This window comes from Lissotriton vulgaris, chromosome 3_1, assembly GCF_964263255.1.
Source record: "Lissotriton vulgaris chromosome 3_1, aLisVul1.2, whole genome shotgun sequence".
Classification (NCBI taxonomy): Eukaryota; Metazoa; Chordata; class Amphibia; order Caudata; family Salamandridae; genus Lissotriton; species Lissotriton vulgaris.
Window position 1 is genome coordinate 1341319200 of NC_141689.1, and position 24089 is coordinate 1341343288.

The 24089-nt window shown below is 45.6% G+C and overlaps 1 protein-coding gene across 1 annotated transcript in view; it reads left to right on the forward strand.

Annotated features, from left to right (window-relative positions):
• Nucleotides 1-24089, forward strand: part of MRPL1 (mitochondrial ribosomal protein L1) — a 641951-nt gene that overhangs the window by 367239 nt on the left and 250623 nt on the right. The window contains exon 6 of the mRNA XM_086961813.1: nucleotides 3139-3250. Within this exon, the coding sequence (XP_086817939.1) occupies nucleotides 3139-3250 (112 nt within the window). The remainder of the gene's footprint in view (nucleotides 1-3138; nucleotides 3251-24089) is intronic.

Here is a 24089-nt window from a genome sequence, read left to right on the forward strand (position 1 = left end):
CAGACGTTTGACGCAGAGCCATGGCGACATTCAGCATCCAGATCCGCAACAGCTCAACCTGGCGATCTGGCTCCTGAGGTCTTAGAATTTGGCTACCTCAACCTGCCTCCTGACTGTATGGATATCATAAGGGAGGCAAGGAGGCCCACAACTAGAGCATGTTATGCGGCGAAATGGAAGCGATTTGTCATTTATTGTGCCAACAACAACATTAATCCGCTAGATTCATCTACTCACAACATCATCTGTTATCTATTACATCTATACAAATGCAATCTGGCCTATGCTTCCATTTGTATACATTTATCTGCAATAGCGGCTTATCTCCAAAACAGGCAGCATCTCTCACTTTTCAGAGTGCCTGCCATCAAAGTTTTTCTGGAGGGACTCAAACGAGTTATTCCTCCCAGACACCCACCGGCACCTGTATGGAACCTGAATGTAGTCCTTACCAGACTGATGGGTCCACCTTTTGAGCCTCTACACTCATGCGAGATACAATTCTTAACGTGGAAAGTGGCTTTCCTAATGGAATCACATCGCTACGACGAGTTAGTGAACTTCGGGCACTAACTATCCAAGAGCCATTCATACAGATTCACTCCAACAGGGTGGTACTATGCACTAACCCTACTTTTCTGCCTAAAGTAGTCTCACAGTTCCATATGAATCAATCTATTGAACTGCCAGTGTTCTTCCAGAATCCAGACTCAGTGGCAGAGAGAATGCTCCACACACAAGACGTCAAAAGAGCTCTAATGTACTACATAGATAGGACAAAAGATTTCAGGAAGACAAAACAACTGTTTGTTGCCTTTTCACCACAACACAAAGGCAACTCCATTTCAAAAGCAGGTATAGTGAGGTGTATCGTTAAGTGCATACAGATTTGCTATCAAAAGGCTAAGCGCACATTAACGATTCCCCCAAGAGCCCACTCAACACGAAAGTTAGGGGCATCCATGGCTTTCCTTGGAAACATTCCTTTAGAGGAAATCTGTAGAGCAGCCACATGGTCTACCATACACACATTTACCAAACACTACTGCGTAGATGTGCACTCCAAACAGAAGGCAGCTGTAGGACAGGCTGTTCTAAAAACACTTTTTCAGACTGCTGCAGCTGGCACGGGCAGCCGCCGCTAATAGAGGGACTGCTATATATTCTATGCACAGATATGAATTCAGCAGCCCACATGCTTCGAACCGAATATGCTACTTACCAGTATGCATCTGTTCTTGGCATGTAGGGCTGCTGACATTCATATCGCCCGCCCTCCTCCTCGGCGCCTGTAGCAGTTGCAGCACTCAGAATTACTCTTAGCATGGTCATCACTTACTGTACCTCACTCCATCTCTGCCACAATGGCGAAAAACAATCTGAGGATGGAGGGGATGCTCATGCGCACTGTAGTCCAGGGGAGGAGCCACCTATCTCGTGATACTTTGAAGACTCTTCCAGGACAACAATGTGCAATCATCCGGACCCAACACTAGGCGGCGATCTATGCACAGATATGAATGTCAGCAGCCCTACATGCCAAGAACAGATGCATACTGGTAAGTAGCATATTTGTTTTTGAGGAGGGGCCAATCTGTTATGCCTTTGCCTTGCTCGATGTCAGTTAACATGGCACCTGTGAATGGGCAGGGCGTGGTGTCCAGAAGAAGTGTAAGGAATGCCAGTGGGCCGTCCCATTCCTCTCAGACACATGCCTGGCGGAGACCGGCCAACCAGTATAATCCTTGCCTTTTGTCCTGGAGGCATAGTGGCTAAGAGCCTCTTCTGAGGTATCTATTACCAGAATCAATATTATTCCCAAAATCCTCTAGTAAGGGTTCATGGGATATATCTTCCATATACAAAATGGGGGCCACCCATAGACTATCATTAGGTTTCCCAATCCATCATGGTGCCAATCCTTCTGATGCCATTCCCTGGGATCTGAGGTATAAAAGGAACTCTGAATTCTTTTTACTTGTGTTGCAATGTTCCGGCAGTCTTGTCCTAGCCACTTCGTTACCAACTGGGAGCCACTTCAGGGAGAAGGAGGTGAACAAGCAGGTGCAGAGTACCTTCCTGGGTATTGGTACACTCATCCAACAGAAGCTGCCCACAGATCGACAGATGCGATGATCCAACCCTACTGTGGGCGTGGCCCACAAATGGTGGTTTCCAGGCTGGTCAATCAGAAGTTATGGGTGCTACCAAGATCCACAATGGCCCTAGTGCTCAAAGTTGCCTTAAATACAAAATAATGAAAGAAACCCAGCTGCATAACCACAAAGTTGGACATTTCATTTGAATGGTTATTGCATTAAATCCTTTAGATGAGTTGTCTGACTTACATGTGTCTGTGTTTTTTGCTTTCATAATGCGCCATGTTGCAGCTTGGTTTTCCCTCAGTAGTCTGGCTGGGAAAAGCTTGGTGACCGTGGCATACATGATTATGGGGCACAATGAGGGGACCAGAAGAAATGCAGCTGGGGCAGTAGCCCCACCCTAGTAATGGCAATGCCATTGCCCCTTCCTCTTATCCGTGAATACCTTCGATTTCCTTGAAACCCAAAGTCTGTTGCTTTTTCATGGGGCTTCAAAGGATACTTGATAAATTGGTGCTAGGCTGTTCCATATGTACTTGAGGTGAGATACCAGATTGATAACGTGTGTGATTTTAACCCATGATAATCTATTTCTACAGATATTTATGCCATTAAGCACCATATATCCGGCCTATTTTGTTTGCTTATGAAAAATAAGTGACATGTGGCTCTCATGTGTCAAACATGACACTTTTTATTTCTAAAGGTAAGGTTACTAGATGGTTCTATGTCATCAAGCATATAGCTCTCTTGTCCTGTGTTTTTAACAACCTAATGCATTCTAGGAGTTGTAGTTCAGGTTTGTTTCACTTGATCCAATTGAATATGACAAATAATGTTTTTTTATACGTTGGGTGCTTGGCATTGGTAGCCATCTTGTAAGCTTACTTTATGTAATGTGGACTAAAGTTTCTGAGCCAGATTGTTGACTTTCTTGTCAGAGGCAATTAGTATTTTAACTATTCTCTTCCCAGGAACTTGGCAGAAATTAAATGTGATCAGTGATACTGTCTCAAACAATTTTTCTTTTGTTCAGATTATCGACGATGAGATTCAAGCCGATTTTTACATTGCAGTTCCCAGCATTCTCCCCAAGTTGTCTCCTTTAAAGAACAAACTTAGGAAACAATTTCCAAAGAATAAAAGAGGTAGGCCTTTCAGTTGTATTTAAAGCCCTACCAAAGTGTTCACTTTTTTGGTAAATTTCATTTCCCAAATAGCCTCACAACAGCAACTGAAGATGGGGTGCTGCACTTCATAGCATAAATTGGAGCACATTTAAGGTCATATTTCTGCCTCAAATAGTTGACAAGTTATACACTTTTTTTTGGTTCTTGTTAGTTTCTTTAAGTGCCAAATCTTCATCTCTCGTACAAACGATTGAACTAGTTGATCCATTGGTAACAGAGGTCGTGCTTAACAAAGCCCCTCTGTTGTTGTTAATGAAAAATGTTCTTGCTATTGTAATGGAAAGTTTAAATTCTATTAAGGACATTTTTCCCATGAATATTACAAAATAGATCTTGTCATATAGGCTTTTCATCCTTGCCATTTGAGCTCTTTCTTCATGCAACGTTCAGCACATCATCCCCGCCGATCCTCCTTGCACTACTAATTACTTCACAAATTACATTGCTTTTAACATCTTCTATGACCTAATTGATGACATTTGCAGTAAAAATAGCGATGAGAAAACTGTGCATGGCGAGAGTGCGAGTTATAAGTACCTTAAGGCACGAGTTTAAGTTTCCTGAGATAACTCCAACTATAACTGCTGAATTTCTAGGGTCTTGTGTGTGTAATTATGAACCTAACTAAATTGTCCCTTTAACCTTTTTTTTAATGCAGTGAGTGTGAATATATCTGCGCACACATATATATATATATATATATATATATATATATATATATATATATATATATATATATATATATATATATATATAAAAATCATATGAAATGTTGGCTCTGTGTTTTAAGTGTTTAATTTGAAATATATTTTCTATCCTGCACCTGCACTTTCCTTTTGACACCAAAATTTACATTACAAATGATGTCAAAATGGTGGATCAATTGATCCATGTTTATTGAACAGGGCTAGCAGTCTAGTCGTTCAAAAATAGTAAACACAAACAAGTGGTTAAGCACTTTTCAAATACAGTATAGATGCGAGGGACTTTATGGGCCAGTTGAAGGCTAGTGGTAGTTGAAACGCGTAGACAGTCTTATTTTTGCACAATGGTGTGGAAATAAATCACGTTTTAAAAAACAATACCTTGCTGTGGTGCCGTGACTTTCGCTGTGCAAGAAACTCTACACGGGATGCGAAGGAATTCCAGGCATATATATATAAATATATATTTATAAATATATTAGGGCAAGGCCGTTTTTAGGGTTTCGTTTAGGGTGCGTAGGGGTATTTGGGTGACAGGAACATTTAAGGTTTGTATTGGTATTTGGGTGGCAAGGAGATTTGTAGGCTTTAGGGTAGGTAGTGGGATTTGGGTGTAAGGGGATGTTTAGAGTTTAGGGTGGGTAAGGGTATTTGGGTGCCAAGAGTATTTTTAGGATTTAAGGTGGGTAGGGATATTTGGGTGGCAAGGGTATTTTTAAGGTTTTCGGGTGGGTAGGGTTTAGGGGTTGGGGGTCTATAAGGTAATATATATATATTTTGCTGGTGTGGAAGCGGTGTCTGCGAGCGCAGAGCGTGCTGAGGAGGAGCCTTGTTTGTGTGTATATATATATATATATATATATATATATATATATATTCAAACACACACGGTCCTCACTCCCAGGTCCGTTCCACAATTAAGGGCACTCGCAGCACTTTCACGTTGTTTTCAACTGCCATAGTTTATTCTTTTGGCGCTGCACAATCGTATCAACAAACGCGTTACCGCCTTCGTCAGTGTCGATAGATACAAGCTTTCAAACTGTTTAAATAAAGTTACAACATAACATTTCACGTGATTAAAATAAACATAAAAGAAGGCATAGTGAATTTTCTGCATTACTGTGGCGGCCATCTTAGAGTGTCAGAAAGACGCTTACTCAAGTTATAAATTCTGTGTCTGCTTAATATGCAGTCGATTTATAGACATTGTTTAATTTCTACAATACAATGTGTATTTCATTTCAATTATTCTCATGTTTTGCAGTTCAATTTTGCTTTCATAGATTTATTTCGCCCTTAATGGGCTTTCCCTGTTCTATTCACAAGGATATTCTTAAGCGCTATTTTTGTTTCTGATGGCCCATGTGTGTGCCAACAGTCTCACATTTGTTTCCTTTTTAGATACTGCCCTGAATGGGCTAAATGTGAGACAACAAGTTCTCATAGAGGGAGTAGTCTTTGCAGGTTTACATTTAGACATGGAGGCACCCGAGGCAAAGAGGAGCAACGGTTGGTGAAACTGAGAAAACGAAATACACATTACCGGTAGCCCCACCGGTAACCAGCGAACCAGAAAAACGTGGAATCGCACACATTGGTGACGGAAGAAAAAGCCGAACCACTCGCGGGAAGACGACGAAACGAGACTGTGGAGTAGTCCTGGTATTGTGACGACGTGGAACGGGTGAGTGAACGGCTGAAAATTCAAAGATCCAAATTACCGGTTTACCTCGTTCAGCAGAAACGATTGTTTGTTTGCCGTGAGAACCAACGCTGCAGCGGAATATGTTCTCAGATGTTGAGAGGGAGGAAGCAGCAGGAAAACTATTTGTTGTCAAAGCATCAGGAACGAGTAAAGAAAAGACTGTGGAAAAAATAGTACCAGGCACATTGAAAGGCCTATTCTCAGTTTTGGAGAAAACATATGAGAAGGAGATTCGCAAATGGTGGGAGGCAACTAGTCTCCAAAAATATCTGGAAGGCGGTCGAGTCCCGTGAATACTAAGAATCTTCATTGTTCCATCATACGAGAACCCAAATATAGAACTACTACAAGAATGGTCTGAATTCATGACAGGAGTAACACATCAGATCATCACACTGACGAAGGGATTCTTTCCCGAAATGCGTTTGTTCTCTGAATAAACCTTGCTGAATGCTGAAAACCCTGTGAGTGCTTTCTTCTGACCCGGCTGGGTATTTTTGAGGAATTGTAGCTACTATTTGTTACGCGGTGCACCACCGCGACAACAGCACCCGCTTTTGAGTGACTCGTGTTGCTGGTGCAAACGGAGCTTGGATATTTTTGAACGAGTGCACCGCCGTCGTCGTGGAGGTAGAAGGAGGATTGAGTGTTTCCCCTCTCTTCAAACCCACCTCAGATTAAACTGCCAGGAAGTGCGGGCGTCCGTGAAAACAACATGCGGTAAGCCTGCTTTTGAACTTTAAACTTCTGTGGAGTTCTGATTGTAACTGGACGGCATAGCGAGGGGTTTTTGCAGCAAACGAGCAACGGTACAGTGTGGTTTTCCGGGACCGGGATACCACCACAGATTTGAAATAAATAGAACATGTTCAACATGTCTGAACGCAGGGACGCGGCTGGTGACATTTTCAAAAATAAAAACCCGGATATCTCAAAACCGCCTCCTAAAGTCAACACAGGGGCTGTAAACAGCTTAACAACTCAGTTCCAGAAACTGGAAAAGCTCTATGAACGTGAACTTCGTAAATGGTGGGAGGGGACATCTTTGCAGGGGTATATCGAGGTACAAAGGGTGCCTCGAGGACTACGAATTTTTACTGTCCCTGATCCCCCTCCTGCTGGAAACATGGGCTACACATATAGCTAACTCTTGCAAAGGGATGCTTGAAATCCTAGTCCAGTTTGCATGGAGTGACCGGGATAAGGTGGTAAAAAAATTGAGGAGTTAGAAGAACAACTCTCAAAAAACCAAGACGAGGAAGAACAAGAACAACTAAGGGCAGCCATGAAGAAAAGGTTGCAGAAATACGAAATGAAGATCAAATTAAGAAAACAAGAAAAGTTTGACCGTGATGAACGGGACTATGCAATGGGCAGGGCCTTGACCTTCTCCAAAAAATATGACCAGCCACGGAAAGAAGTAGCAAGAAAAAGCCAGATGCCAAAAACATCACCGGAAGTAAGGGTAGAAACCTCTGATTCAGATGCTACCACAAGTGAGATCTCTGGCGATGAAACGGCAGGTCCTGAAACAACAACAAGTACTAAAACTCCTTTTCAACAGGAATTCAAAGTAATCCAGGAAAGCTGGCTAAGAGATGGCAAGAACAAACCCCCGGAAGGGGCAGGCAAACCAAACGCGGTGGCTGGAAGGGGAAGAGACAGCGGACAAACAAAAACAACTCCAAGGGTAACCAGAAGTCAGAGGAGAGGAAGGTGGTAACTGCATCCGACCATCTTACGATAGTAAATCTATCCCACAGACGCCTGACAACTGCGGAGGAGTCCGTTTTGAAATTGGGACTGACATTCTGCCCTAACAGCAATATGGAATACACCCAAACCAGAATTGATCTTTATAAATTCATCCAAAAGATCAAATTACACAAGTTCTTCAAGGTCAAACCAACTGCCAAAGAGGTCAAACATCTGAGAAACAGCAAGAAGGACACTTACCTTTTAACTGTCAATGATTTGACTGCTTGTGAAGTTCTGCAAAATTTAAGATCTGAGGGAGACATGGAAACGAATAAGACATACAATACCCTTACACAAAGACTAGCCAATGTCGACATTGATCAAGAAGCACCAGAGAGCGGTTTTAAACCTATATCGAAGTTTGTCCCACAAACCGCTGTGGATGCTATTGACACTTTCTCTGACGCGGTTATCAGGGATCTGATGGCCATGAGGACAGAACAAAGTTTTCAACGAAAAAACTTCAATGTAACGAAAGAGCAAAGCTTGGCGATAAAAGGTCTGACGGAGGATAAAACCATTGTGTGTAAACCCTCCGATAAAGGGGGTAACATCGTTATCATGTCAAGAGAACAATATGTTGCAGAAGCCATGCTTCAACTACAAGATATAACTTGCTATGCTGTGATAAACAAAAAGGAATATCTCACGAGCATCGAAAGTTTGCATGATTTGCTCAAAAAATGGCATGACAAGCAGATGTTGTTACTCGATGAATACCTTTTCCTAAAGACTGTGAACCCGATTTTGCCTTGCTTCTACCACCTACCCAAGGTCCATAAAAGCATTGTCAATCTCCCAGGGAGACCAATTATCTCCTCCATAGGGGGACTAACTGAAAATCTTTCTAAATTCTTGGACCATTACCTGTTTGACTTTGTACTCTCGCTGAAGTCATATATTAGAGATACTTCAGATTTCATCGAGAAAGTGGAAAATCTAGACTGACAACCGACTTATGTACTCGTTACCTTAGACATAACAAGTCTTTACACATGCATCGAGCATGAACAGGGCCTCTCTGCTATTGAATATTTCCTGAATAAGAGACAGTTAAAATATGCAATGCACAACAAGATGTTGTTGAAACTTATCAAATTTTGCTTATATAACAACATCTTTCTTTTTCAGGATGACCTATACAGACAACTCTCTGGCACGGCGATGGGCTCCTGCTTCGCCCCCAGCTATGCAAATTTATTTGTTGGCTGGTGTGAGGAGCAGGTAGCCTGGGCCCCCAGACAGGCCACATGGAACAACAAGGTGGTAGCATGGAGCAGGTACATTGATGACCTGTTCCTTGTCTGGGATGGGTCAGTAACAGAGGCAAACGAGTATATACAAGCGCTCAACAATAATGATTGCAATTTAAGGTTCACGGGAGAGGTGAGCAATGAAAGGGTCAACTATTTGGACCTTCAGGTTAGTGTGAGGAATGTTAAGATCTGCACTCAACTTTATCGAAAACCTACGGCTGGCAATAGTGTATTGCACGTCTCCAGCAGCCACCCCCGCAAACTCATAAATAGCATCCCCTATGGGGAATTTTTAAGACTTAGGCGCAACTGTACTCAAGATGAGGACTTTGAACAAGCAGCCAGTGACAGTGTGGAAAGATTTTCAGAAAGAGGTTATAATCCCAACCTTTTACGAGATGCTCTCAATAGAGTGAGAAAAGTGTCCCGCAGTTCCCTCTTCGAAAAAAAGACCCGTCCAATCACTGATGGTAAATTTCGCATGATAACACCCTATTCAGCCAACTCTTTCAGGTTAAGATCCATAATGACCAAACATTGGCACATTTTAAAAACTGACCAAATCGATGGATCTGACATACCAGCTGCCCCGCTCATAACTTTCAAAAAGGCCAGATCGCTACGCGATCATATGGTCCAAAGTTATCTGAAACCGTTAGATAAGAAGCAGGGAACGCTGAAAGACGTCAAGGGTTTCTTCCCTTGTGGGAAGTGTAAAGCTTGCGCAGCGAGCATAAGAACCCTGACATATGATGTGAAAGGCTGTAAGGGGGGCAAGAGAATTAACAAATGTATGTCTTGTCATACAGATCATGCTGTTTACTGTTTAATGTGCCCTTGCCAATTGAAATATATTGGCAGTACAATTAATCCTGTAAAATTAAGAGTGTTGGAGCACATGCGGGCCATCGTGAACAAAGATTTCACCTATCCGGTGGCCCGACATTTTGCAATCAAGCACGACAGTAACAGGGATCTTCTGAGATACTTTTGTTTGGACTGTGTTGTTGAAAGCCCGAGGGGTGGCAACAAATTGCAGACACTCAGGAGACTAGAGTCTCGATATATAATAGATCTAGAGACCAGGGCGCCTGGAGGTCTAAATATGGGAGAGGAAATGGCATCACATTTGGGACAATCATAAAATACCGGTTTCTGGATAACTGTATATGCTAAGATGTTTTACTGTATGCTAGAGAAAAAACAACAAACACTATGAAAATACAAGAGAATGTAAACTGTAATAGGGTTTATTGAAATTGATCATGCACCTGTATATCACGCTGGATACGAGAAATGTCTGAGGCGTGGCGAATTTTACCTGCTCATGATACTATCTTGAGATCTAATGCGGCCATTTAGGTCGCAATTGCCGATACACGGCAAGATATTTTCTGAAACTTCGGTACTTTAAACTTATGATTGACGTACAATAATGGAGACGTTATAGTTTTAGAACGTCCATTTCTCAGGAAATCTTTGTTCAGGTAAAAAATCACATGCAAGACCTCATGACTGATGTAACAATACGATATTAATTTCTATGTTACATTCCTTGCCGATACATGGTGTAATTAGTTGTTGAAACAATTTGAAACATTCACCTTGAAAACGATCTTAATGTGATGTTTAAAGATGGCGCGCAAACTTGAATGTTTGATGATGTCCTTTGTTTGTTTCAATGATCCTAGTGAACACACAAAATGGTGCTGCGCAGCTCGTTTAGTTGTGAACACTGACGAAGGGATTCTTTCCCGAAACGCGTTTGTTCTCTGAATAAACCTTGCTGAATGCTGAAAACCCCGTGAGTGCTGTATTTCTTCTGACCTGGCTGGGTATCTTTGAGGAATATATATATATATATATATATATATATATATATATATATATATATATATATATATATATATATATATATCTCCTTTGCATCAATACCTCATGGAGGCATCGGGACCCAGATTTTGAATGCAAATTATTTTTTTGATCACATGAAAGGTATACTCTTGTTTAAAGTGACATTGTGCTTGCTATTTAAATAAATATAAACAACAGACTACATATTAAATCCTCACCAAAATTCAGACTTTTTTGGGGCTAAAGAATTCGATGTCCTTTAAAGAGGATAGCACTGGTATTTTACATAATTTCTTCTCATATAATTTATAGCTAGGGTGTAGAATGTCATCGCCTTTAAAACATATAAAAGTAGTATAAAAGCCCGTTAACTGCATTTCCTGTTAAAATTATTCGAGTATTTACGTTTCAAAAACCTATAAGTAACAACATGGCATCCATTGTTGGACATTAGTCTGTGGGTGTTACATCATTTCTGTATAGACTTTAAACAGTTAAATTGCACATAGGTGAATAAACCATTCTAAAAGATGACCAATCATCAACGTTTCTAATACTTCATATGCTGTAATAGGACCATTTGTGCAAACCTCTGCTATATAAAGTGAATAGTGCCTACTATATAACATGCCATTTGTTGATTTGTAATTAACATATGTGCAGAATCCCTTCTCTTCTCTATACTGTAACTTGTTTGTTCTTCTCTAAACAATAGGCTCTTGCTGTATCTCATGATATAATACAATAGCTACCCGCTTCCTCCTTTGAGGAGCACTTACCGGACAAACTCATGCTTTCCATCAAATATCGCCCTTGTGGGCATAGTATCCCCATCAAACGTTTCGGTCCTCCTAAAGTGCTTAAGTGCTCTTGAAGTGCCAACACCGTGCCCTTGAATATCCATAAAAACCTTGTGTGAATGTGTGTGCTGCATATTGTATGTATGAATCATACCCTTTTCATCTTCAGATGTTTAGTGGCAGAAATGAGAACTGTCTAATATTTACTAGCCTGCCAATAGAAATCCTTGATTTCACCAGGTCACTAACTTGTATCAGAAAAAAATCACAAAGTTATATCTTACGCAGAAAAGTGAACGGAAAGTCAGTGCTTACAGACATGTATACAGATCTTCACTGGCATTTAGCCCATTGGGATTTTTTAAATCTAAATCTAAAATATATCTGGTTTCCAATTTATGCACCATTGCCTCTCGATTACCCTAGTCTCAATTGATGTACCCTACCCAAAAAACGTTTTTCTGTTTTGTCATTCTCAATGTAGAATTCCCTCTTCACCGCAATTGCGTCTCACCCTCAACATTTCCCCAGATTGAATGCTTGAGATCTGAGATTTGGGGAGTGATGAGTCCACATGTAGCAGTGAGTTACAGGCCATTGTTTTTCTAGATAGTGTGGAGGCTATGGTACTGCCCACAGTATATAGTTTAAAATCTAGAAAGGTAATCCCTTTTTGATTTGATTCACAGGTGAGTATAATTTTGCTATTGTTGGCATTCAAAAAATGAAAAAAAACTCTTGTAAAAAGACTTCTCCACCTGTCCAAATCATCAAAATATCGTCATTGTGTCTGCGCCAGTACACACCACATGATTTTGTAGATGACCAGGGCAGTGTTTCCAGATATAATTCTTTTTTAGATCACCCACAAAAAGATTTGCAATAGAAGGGGAACATTTTTAGCCCAAGGCGACACCTTGGCATTGACGGTACCATCCCCCATTGTGCAAAAACACATTGTTGTCTAAAACCAGTTGGATCATGTCAAGCACCACCTGAGTGTGTTCCCACGAATTTACAGCCTGTGACGCTAGAAAATTTTGGCATGCCATAATATCATCTTTTTTGCTGTATGGAAGTGTAAAGGGACGTAATGTCCAATGTAACAAACAAGCATTCTGGTGTCCAGACAAAATCGTTCAATTGATTAAGTAAATGCTTGGTATCTTGTATAAACGAAGGAAGATTAACCACCAAATGTTGAAGGAAGATATCGATATATTCGGAAATGTGTTCCATAAAGGAACTAATGCCCAAAATGATTGGTCTCCTTGGTGGAAAAGTGGCCTGTTTGTTTATCTTTGGAAGAATGTATATGCAAGGTGCTTTCGAGTTTGACACAAGTAGATATCTATATTCCAAATCGTTCAGGAGACACATGTCCTGCCAGATTTTAAGCTTCTCCTCGATCAAGGATGTAATCTGTGACATTGGATTAGTGGACAGTCGAACATAGGCAGTATCATCCGACAGTTGTCTGTTCCGTTCTTTTATATAGTCTTGTGTGTCCATGAGCAGCACATTCCCCCTTTTGTCAGATTCTTTTATTATTATTTGTGAAGATTTTGTTAGTGTGTTTAAAGCAGTCCTTTCTGATTTTGTAAGGTTGTCTCATTATCTGTGTGTATTGTTGGTAAGAAGGTAGATTTCGGTCTGGTAGAAGACCACTGTCCAGTGTTAGAGCTGGTATAATACCAAGGTCAGAACAGATATTTGGACTGGAGAAAGTAGTGGATGAATCTCCCTCCAAGGTCAACAGTAGTTGCAAGTCCTCCATATCTTTGGTGGTTTTGTCACAAGGTTTAGATTTACCAGTAAGCCTGTCCTCTGGATGTTTCGGATTCAAAGCAAAAACTTTTTTTGTTTTATTTTACGTATGAATTTAAATAAGTCCATATGTATCACATTGTAATCGGGTTTTGAACTTTCGTAAGCAAATTTATTTGGCTAGAACTCAACGTCAAACTAGACAAATTCACCGCTTTAACAGTGTTCGAATCCAAACAGTATCAGTTGTAGAGGGAATAACCACAACCCTTGTATCATGGACTCCTTGGTCCATCAGTCTCTCAGTGCCTTTGCATTTGACCTGGTTGTCATGCCCTCCCTTTTTTGTTTTTGCTTGACCTGTTACTTTCTCTGTTTTTTTGTGATATTTGTACTGTTGGTGAAATTTGCCTTTGAACCCTTTCCATATCTTTGAACTTCCCGTAAAAAAGCAGAGGAAGTATTAAGGTGAGAGGTTCTTGCTGCATTTGCACTAGTACTGGGGCCCTCACTTATTTCACTGCGAATGCTGAAACATCAGAATCGCTGGCAGACGTAACATCTGCTAGCTCACCAGTGATGGGTCTGGATAAAGGGTGGCTAATCTGGATATTGTCAAATTTTCTTGCAAAAGTAAAAATTCTTCCTGATTTGTAATTGTTTTCATCGCATTTGAGTTTGCAAGATGTTTTGTCCTTGAGATAAATCCGATGTCTATTCATTACATCCTCTACGATTTTGTATTTTTTGGTGTAGCTTCAGTTAGATTGAGTTTTATTTCCTCTTCCAATAGTCCAATTAATCAAATGCTTTAAAAAAAAAATAGTTTTATTATTTTATTTATTGAGTGATTACAGTGTCATATAGTGTATGCGCATTCCAAGAATGCAATGCAGTGGGGAGGAGCTTCGCGGGCGACCAAGATGGCCGCGTAAGCTCGGAGCTCCGTGGACCGTCCGACCCACCGCAACTATCCTGCCTGAAATCCTGGTCCACATTGGTGGAATTGTGATGCTGGTGGCCTGCTGAGGTGGGGACTGCAATCAGCTTCCGAATCGATGGCTCCTGAGCAAAGTTACGTCGAGCTGAACTCCGCTCCGTGACGGTGCCATTGTCCCTCCGGACTTCGCACGATCGGACTGCGTAGTGCCCGCCTGCCGCCCTCGTGGGTGAAGTAATTGCGCTCCTGCTTGAGCCTCCTACGCCCTGGTCTTGCCTCCTTGACCTGTCTGCCTTTCGGCTGTGGACCCGGACCTGTTGCCACCTTTCCTTTGTTCTCTTGTACCCATCATGGCGGGCAGAGGTGATCCGGACAGGGCATCTAATAAAGGTGGTCGGGGCAAATCGCAAACGCAACACAATCGCATGGAGCGATATGTGAATCTCAAGTCGCCACCTACATCGGGGGCCGTCTCTAAAGGGACCCCATCGACGAGCCCACCGGATGGATCGGACCCCACCCTCGTGGACATCATGGGTGCCATCACGAGCCTCCGGGCCGACATGCAGCAGCAGCACGAGACCCTGACCCACAAAGTGGACTCCATGGCGGTTGATATCGCCCTTATAAGGGCCGATTTGGGCAGGACCAACGAGCGTGTGAAGGCTCTTGACATCAAGACCTCCAGCCTAACCTCGGATGTTTCCGAGTTACAGACTGAGGTCCGCAACTTGCGGATGACCGCTGATCTATTCTCAAGGCGGCTGGAGGACTTTGAGGGGCGAGCCAGGCGGCAGAACGTCCGCATAGTAGGGGTACCGGAGGGGTCCGAGAATGATGCAGCTGACCTATTTGTGGAGGACTTGGTTAAGACTCATCTGGCGCCCTCTGGACTGAGCAATTTTTTCTCAGTGGAACGTGCCCATCGTGTACCGGGGGGCCCGCCGAAATCGGGAGCGACGCCGCGACCGATTGTGGCGCGCCTCCTCAACTTCAGGGACCGGGATGCGATCCTTCAAGCTTCCAGATCGCATGGACCACTTCATTACCAAAATGCGGAGGTGCACTTTTATCCGGACTTCACGAGGCTGGTGCAGCGCCAGCGCTTGAGCTACGCGGGGGTGAAGAGACGCCTCAGGGACTTGGGTCTCAAGTACTCAATGATGTTCCCCGCGAAACTCCGTATTGAGCACAAGGGACGTGCCCTCTTCTTTGACTATCCTGAAAATGTCAGTGAGTGGTTGGACACTGTTTCGCCAACTCGTGATGGACAAGAGGATGAAACTGGAGGCGCCTCGGGCGGAGCGGAGCGGCAAGACTGAACAAGGAGCTGATGCTACCCCCGCCTCGAATGACCGCCGGACTTGTGTTTCGTTACTTAAAGGTCTCTCCTTCGTTTACATGGTGGGTGGCGGGACGTTTTCACGGAGATTCCTTACTCCTCTGGGTCTTTCGTAGAGTAGTTAATGGGGCGACAGGCACACTGCTGGTTGGGGGGGCTTTTTAGTCTGCTGCAGGGGTGCAGGGTGGGGGGTATGTTGGGGACAGTTACTTTGTATGTTGACTTTTCCTTTCTTTCTCTTGTGTGGCAACGGGACATTGGTGCTCTTGAACTGTATTTGATGCGGGTGTCCTTGGGCATTGGGTGGGGCGGGCAGTGGGGGGATGGGGGGTAGATTGTTACGAATTCTCAGTTGGAATGTTAACGGGTTGGGTGACCGAATTAAGAGAGGGGTGGTGATACAACTGATCAAACGTCACATGCCAGATGTTGTCCTTCTTCAAGAGACGCACTTGGTGGGCAACGCCTGTAAAGCTTTGAATCGCAAGGGATACAAAATGGTGGCGCACTCGGGGTTCTCTTCCGGTTCCCGGGGGGCGGGCATCCTCGTGCGCGCGTCCCTTCCCCTAGAGATAGATGTCACCTTGATTGACGACAGCGGGCGGTACGCTGCCGTGGCTGGTAGATGGGAAGGGCGTTCCCTCACGTTGTTTTCTGTGTACGTCCCCCCGGGGCTTCAATCCAGTACCTTTCAGGACCTTGGTGGTGCCATCTTGTCTATGCCGACTGGCCGGTTGATAGTGGGGGGTGACCTTAACTCAGTTTGCTCTGGTCTGCTTGATCGCCAACCGCCCCGCGACCTACGTGGCCCGCAGATGTGGCTGCCCTCCTTTCTCGAGTCCATGGGTCTGGTAGACGGCTGGCGACTTCTACATCCCACGCTCCGTCAATTTTCCTTTCTGTCGGGTGCGCACGGGAGTCTCTCTCGCATTGATTATGTCCTCACACTGGCTTCGGACGCACTGGCCGTTTCCGAAGCCCGCTTTCTGGCACGGGGCATTTCCGATCACTCCCCGTTATGGGTCTCTTTTGACTTTGGGGTGGTCCTGTCGGAACGACCGGCCGCGGTCAATCCGTGGTATTTTCGTAACATCAAAACCCGCTCCCTCCTGGCCAAAGCCATTGATCTTTATTTTTCCGAGAACGTGGGCTCGGTTAGGTCGGCCGTTACGCTCTGGGAGGCCTTCAAGACGGTGCTCCGTGGGGAGGCCCAGGCGCTCATCGCTGAGGCCCGCCGGACTAGGGATTCTGACATGATGGTTGTTGAGCAGGAGGTCCTGCGTCTCGAGGCCCAGTTGGGGCAAGAGCCAGACCCCTCTGTCTTGCATACCCTCTCGCTGAAACAAGCAGAGTACCATGACTTGGCCGCGAATGCCGCACTCGTTCTAGCCAAGGAACAGCAAGGCCGCATCTACGATGTGGGCGATAAGGCCGGGAAGTTACTGGCTTGGTTAGACAGAAGGGAGATGGCCAGCCGTGTGGTGCCCGAACTCCTCGGAGACGACGGTGTGGTCCTTACGGACCCTAGTGCCATCGTCGACTCATTTGCTGGCTACTTCCGGGGGGTCTATGAGTCTGCCTCGGATTTTTCGGAGGCGGACTCATCGGCCTTCCTTTCGGATATTGACCTACCCTGCCTTTCCGAGGATGAGAGAGCGGACTTGGATAGAGACATCACCGCCGACGAGATTGACCTTGCGATCCGCTCCCTACGGACCGGAAAGGCCTCCGGGCCTAACGGCATACCGGTGGAACTGTATAAAATCCGCTCAGACGCGGTCTCTCCGCACTTGCGGAAAATGTTCCTGGAGTCTTTTGAGAGGGGCTGTCTCCCTCTAGATCAACGACTGGCTACCATCGTGGTCATCCACAAGGAAGGTAAACCACGGGACGTCTGTCGTTCGTACCGTCCTATCTCCCTCCTTAACGTGGAGCCCAAGGTCCTCGCCAAGCTGCTTGCCAACCGGTTGATTGGAGTTATTGGCGACCTTGTACACCCCGACCAGTCGGGATTCATCCCCCACCGAAACACCGCGCTCAATCTGCGACGCCTCCACGGTGTCATGGCTAGGGCCCACACTCTCAAAGAGCCGGCTGTCCTCGCGTCCCTCGATGCCACTATGGCCTTCGACTCTCTCGAATGGCCGTACCTCTGGGCAGTGCTGACCAAACTCGGATTCGGACCGGTCTTTGTGAGCTGGGTGAAGCTGCTGTATGCGGAACCGATGGCTAATGTTACGGTCAACGGCCGCCTGTCGGCGCCATTCCCCCTACATCGGGGTACTAGACAGGGTTGCCCCCTGTCGCCCCTTTTGTTTGCCTTGGCCCTTGAACCGCTTGCAGCTTTACTGCGTGTACATCCTGACCTGCGAGGCATTACATGGGCCCCTGGCTTCGAAGACAGGGTCTCCCTGTACGCCGATGATATCTTACTCTATCTGACTTCCCCCTGCAGGTCCCTCATTGTGGCCTGTGATGTGATCAGACTTTTCGGGCGGTACTCTGGTCTGGTTATCAACTGGGCCAAGTCCTCCCTATATGTTCTCAAGGGAGATACTCCACGTCTCCCCAGAGGCTGCAACATTCAGATTACCACACGAGGCTTCAAGTACCTGGGCATCTACATCTCTGGTAACCCCAAGTTGAGACACGACAACAACTTACTCCCCCCTCTATAGCGGTTACGGCGTGATGTGGACAGCTGGCGAAAACTGCCGCTCTCCCTCCTTGGCCGTGCCGCTCTGTTCAAGATGATGTCCCTGCCCAGGTTCCTATACGCACTCCAAAACGCCCAGGACCCGGTCCCGGCGCGCTACTTTCGTGACCTTGAAAGTCTCCTCCGGACCCTCCTCTGGGATGGTCGGCCCCGCGTTGCCATCCACAAACTCACACTCCCCTGGTACGACGGTGGCATCGCCCTCCCAGATGTGCGCCGTTACTATTGGTCTTCGCAACTTGCTGCCCTCAACCACGGATTCTATGGCCCTGGGGGAGTATGCCATGGATAGATGGTTGATGGGCGACGGTAACTATTATCGGGCCCTTTAGTCAAAGTCTTTCGACCGTCGGTTGACGGGCCCCACCCGTACGACGGTCCACACTTGGCGGGCGGTTACTAAGGCACAAGGGTGGCAAGGCAGACTCACAAGGTTCACCCCCCTCTTTGATTCGTACATCCTGGGTAGACTATGGCACACCAAGGGATTTGATAAGTGGGACCTTATCGGCATCAGCAGGGTTGATGACATGCTCTCCAGGGGCTCCATTAAGACCTTCCCCCAGTTACAAACCGAATACCAACTGGGCGCGACGGAGTTTTTTCGTTATGCTCAACTGAGACACGCGCTGCTCTCGGCCTCTCCGCCGGACGGCGTCATTCCTGAGAGCTCCCCTCTGGAGGACAGGATACTAGATGGGCACATGCCGGACAGCGCAATCTCCCTCTCCTACAAAAAATTGATCAATGTGCGCACAGACCTCCTCCTTAGTTTGAGAAACCAGTGGGTGGCGGATGGTCTTGAACTGGACGATGAGGATTGGCAGAGTGCAGTTTCCTCCCCTAAGGAGGTTGCCATTTCTTCCCGTCTTCGCCTCGTGCAGTTTAAGATCCTGCACCGGGTGTATATGACTGGACCCCGACTAATGCGCATGGGATTCTCGCCTGACGGTCTCTGCCGTAGGGGCTGCGGAGCTCTTGCCACTTTTTTGCACATCCTTTGGGAATGCCCAGTAATCGCCTCCTACTGGAGGAGAGTTCACCGAGTTATGGAGGAGGTGACTGGCGTGGCTGCCCACGCGGAAGCCCGTAGATGCCTTCTGAACGTATGGGAGCCTTCCGATCACAATGTAGCGCAGACTAGATGGGTTACCCTTGGGAACATGGTGGCTAAGAGGGATATAGCCCAGAAATGGGGCGCGTCCGCGGCCCCCCTGCTGGTACAGTGGAAAGCCAACATGGACTGGTGCATGTTCTGGGAGAAAACAGTCTATGTGGCCAGAGGGAGACCTCGAACTTGGACTAAAATTTGGGGAGCATGGAATGAGTACAGGGGAGATGTGTGCTTACCGCCTGAATCAGTCAGCCTGCATGATAATGTGTCTCCCTAGCCTGTGACGCCAACTGAGCTCTATTGTGCTATACTCTCCTGTTTACCCTCCCCCCCCTCCTCCTTCCCATTCTGGTAACTTATCCTTGATGACATTTCCCTGCCTTCTTCCCCTACCCATCCCTGACACCCAGCGTCACACTGCCCCCATTGCCACTTTCGCGCCCTCGGGCGCCCTTTTGTTGTATTTCATCTTAATATAAAATTAACCTTCGATGATTATGTCTAAATTGTTTGACACTAATTCTCTCCTGCTACCCCTGCTGCCTTGCCTCCGGGATGTCAGGCTGAATAGCTGTGTGTTCTGATTTCAATAAAGGTTTTAAAAAAAAAAAAAAAAAAAAAAGAATGCAATGCAGTGACGCTCATCAAGATACAGAACAACATAACCATAACAAATAATAATAAGTAGCTAACAATCGGTACCTTTCAGTGATCAGTGTATAACGTACATGCACATGCCTCTTTCCGCCCTTACCCCATAAATATATCGTCCGGGTATTTTAAGCCACTGGAAGGCTCCCTTCCAGTAGGGACCTATTCAGAGTCCAATTCGCTCTGAGCCAATAAATATTCCCGCAGAGGAGCCCAGATGTTCTTGGATCTTGACGTTGCCGGCAGTTCCTCAGCATATAGTTCCAGCTGTACCCGGCAGTACACCATGTCTATAATCCACATATCCACTTTTGGGCTCAGTCGACTATCCCATTTAAATAAGACCCGCCTTTTTGCCAACAACAGAGCCGCTTTTACAAACCTTCCCATCACAACCTTTATTTGGGGGACATACCCTAATAGGCACACTAGTGGCGTACACTACACTACCCTGCCCGTCATGGTGTGTATGAGAGTAATGACCTTTTCCCAGTATTGGAACTCCAGCCTACACTGCCATGCAAGATGAATAAAAGTCAGCACCATCCTGACCACATCTCTTACAACAGTCGGACTCTCTAAGCCCCATCTTATGTAGCTTTTTGGGTGTGTGATACACCTGATACAGAAACTTCAGATGAATGATTCGAACATTGCTATTTGATTTCAGTCGCCCTGTCCGCATGCAAATCTGTTCCCACTCTGTCGGTGATCGGGGGGGTCCCCACAGTGTTCCAATGTTCCAAACTCTTGTCAAATCCATGGGTTGTTTCCCCCTGAACTGCCCTATAGAGCTTAGTTATCAGCTGCTTCCTAGTTGGAGCTACTTTCGCCAATTGCAATGCCTGCAGCATTTCCGGCTCATCAGGAAAATTAGTGTAATGGTCCTTTACTCCCCTTCTTAGCCTATAACAGGTGTACTGGAATAAGAGCGTGGGGTTTTGTATATAATCTAAATCATCACCCGTAATGTACTTTCCTTCAGGGTACAGATCACTCATAAGTGCAATCCCCGCTTCTCTGAGTGCTGTGACAGGGCCATATCCTTGAGCCACAGATAGAGGAGCGTGTCCCCCTAGGGGCAATGCTGGTGCGTAGAGAGGTAGTTTGTGTGCACGTCTCCCAATCTCCTGCCACGCTGCAATAGTGACATCTATCGTGTTGATCTCAGTTTTGGGCGACTATCTATTGGGGTGGGTGATAACTCTACTCAAGTGCACAGGATGAGCGTCCCCCTCGCCTACAGTCACATGTGGGATGAAGTCATGGGGCTTAAACCAGAAGTAATCCAATAGTTGGCTATCGAGAAATACGAGGCACAAGTGGAGCAGGGAGGCCGAATGCAGAAGGAAAGCACGGGTCAATTAAAAAGACAGTAATCCCAAGATAAAGACGGAGAACGTTGTGGATATTGTCAAAACAATCCAGTCACGTCCAGCGTCAAAGGCCAATACCCTGATTTAAGACCAAACTTCCACATATCTCGGTGGCTCCCTTGTCCTCAATTACATCACAGATAAAGGAAAACGTGAAGGAATCTGAATCCAAAGGTGAGTCCATCACTTAAGAAATCATTATAAGCACCTATTTAGAAGAAGGTGACCTGGTGAATGAAAAAAAGTACCTCAAATTGATGACAGAGGTGTCTATAATTCCAGGTCTTTGAAAAAGAACTTTGTCCTAATGAAGGTGTTATAACAAAAACCGAAACGCTGTGTCGACAACCTAGATTTTATTGTTCTTCATGTGAATTGACACATTTTTAAACACTTTGCTTTTTTTATTTCAGATGTAAATCGACTGAATTTTCAATCTTATTGTATGGCACTGTATTTTTGTTATAACGCTTTGAATGTAATACATTTCGCTCATCACATTGTTATTTGTGTTTTTGTATATATTGTTGCTATTGATTTGGCTTTTTGAGTTATGAGGTGTAACATATGATTTTTTCTCCACTCTTGGAAACTTAGGGACTTTGCCTTTATTTTTAAACCAGAAGTACGCATACTGAGCCTGCCCACATTGGTAGTATACATAGAAATCCGGAGCATTAACACCCCCCCCCCTCCCCCCTCATATGCCAATGTTAATGTGTGCCAACTAATTCTCAGTTGTTTATTTCCCCACACTAATGTCAGCAACTGGGTTTGGACTGTTTGAAAAAAATGTTTTGTCAGCTGGATAGAGACGTTACAAAACAAGTATAAGAGCTTAGGAAGGATGACCATCTTACTGCTATGCGAACTGCCAGGGATAGAGGCAAGCAGGCCCAGCGGTCAATCTGTTGCTCTAGCGCGGTGTATGCCCAACCATAATTCTCCCTGATCACGACCTCAGGGTCACGGTGTATTCACACCCCCAAATATTTCACTAGTTCTTTGGACCATACCAATGGATATTCTACCTGGGGCGATGCTGTAGGCTAGCGTTAAAGAAATGATGACCAACTTCTCCCAATTTATCTAGAGTCCTGAAAATAGGCCGAATGTGATACATTCTCATATAACCTGGGATAAATAGCGCTGCAACTTGCGAACATAGAGGACCATGTCGTCCGCGTATGAGGAAATCCCAACCGGTCAGTTATTAAAATTTAGTGCAGCAGCCCTATGAGATTGCCGGATTTTACACGCTAGAGGATCGAAAACGATGGTGAAAAGAAGGGGAGAGAGGAGGCAGCCCTGTCTGGTGCCACGCTCTATACTAAAAGGCTCTGCTGTGAACCCGCCAACCCTAACTCTAGCTGAGTGTAGGAAGGTGGATACCTGACTATGGTTACCCCAGATTGTTTGCCTTGTTAGGTCGAGCAGACCTACCCTCAATGCGTGAGCATTGAAGGTGTCTGCTTCAGACCTATTGTGGCCCATATTTAGGAATGTGGACAGCTACCAGACGCGCGCTTTGACGATGTCAGATTTCACCTCGGGAGCGCGCGTCTGAGCTGCGCTTGCGCGGAGCAAAGCCCTTGCTCACACACAGACACAGGCAGCCCCCACCCCTCTGCATGCACGCACGCACACACACACACACACACACACAGGCGCGCGCATGCACACGCAGGCATACGGCAGGCACACGGCACACCAGCCCCTTCCTCGCATTCTCTCTCAATCACACACAGTCACGCATGCGCACACACATTCCCTCGCGCACACACACGCGCGCACACACTCCCCCTCCCCTCCCCCACAGGCATACACACAGGCACGCACGGACTTCACATCAGCCCTGGGCCCCACTCACCGACTGCGCTCTTCCGGCGGGGCTCCTCTCGCGCTCCGCTCCTCACGGCGCGGCGCGTCTCGTCTCCTCTTCTGAATCGGGGCTCCCTCAGGTCAGAGGAGCCCCGCAACAGGCGCCACACTCCTCCTTCTCCCCGGCCCCCTCCTGGGGACCCGGGCTACCTCGGACCGGCAGGGCGCTCCATGCGCCGGCATGCCTTTTCACGGACCTCGGGAGGCGGGACTTCCGGTCGGCCGCGAGCGGATTGGCCGGGGGGCCAAGAGCTTCTGGGTCGCCGCGGGCAGCGCGGCGGCACCCTCCCTATCACTACAAGGGCAGGGTCTGTGCTCTTATTGAACTATGAAGCAGCCCGTGGATTTATTTTTGGATTTCAAGCCTGCTAATTAAATTGCTGAAGCGTTGGGCATCCATTAACTCACGCAGTTATACTTTTTTTTTACTATTCATAACTCTTCATATGAAAATGCTTTTTACATAATCTGTATTAGTTATTAAGTATAATTATATATACGGCCCGCTTCCTCCCACAGTGCCTTAAAATAGGTTATAACAGGGGTCTTATCTTGTTATGCAGTGAAGTCACACAAATAAAACCTCTGGGGCCTATTTTTCTTACACTGTTCTTTGGCCTCTCAACTAATGTTGATGCAGATAACGTAGCTAATTTGTTTTAGCATATAAAACATTCATGGCTTAATTTTATTAATTCTGCTTCAAGGCAAGTTACCCTATCGTGGAGCAATGTGTGTCTACCGCTCTGGTTCTACATACCTTATTAAGCCTGCTTTCAGAGCAATGCCAGAAATTGCAATTTATGAGTGGGTTAAGGATCTTCAAATAGGTAACAGTGTATGGGAAGACCTTTCAGTAAATAAAGATTGGATGTTGCTGTCCATTCCTTCCCATTCGCCACCCCCTCACCCTCACATCCCCTCACCCTC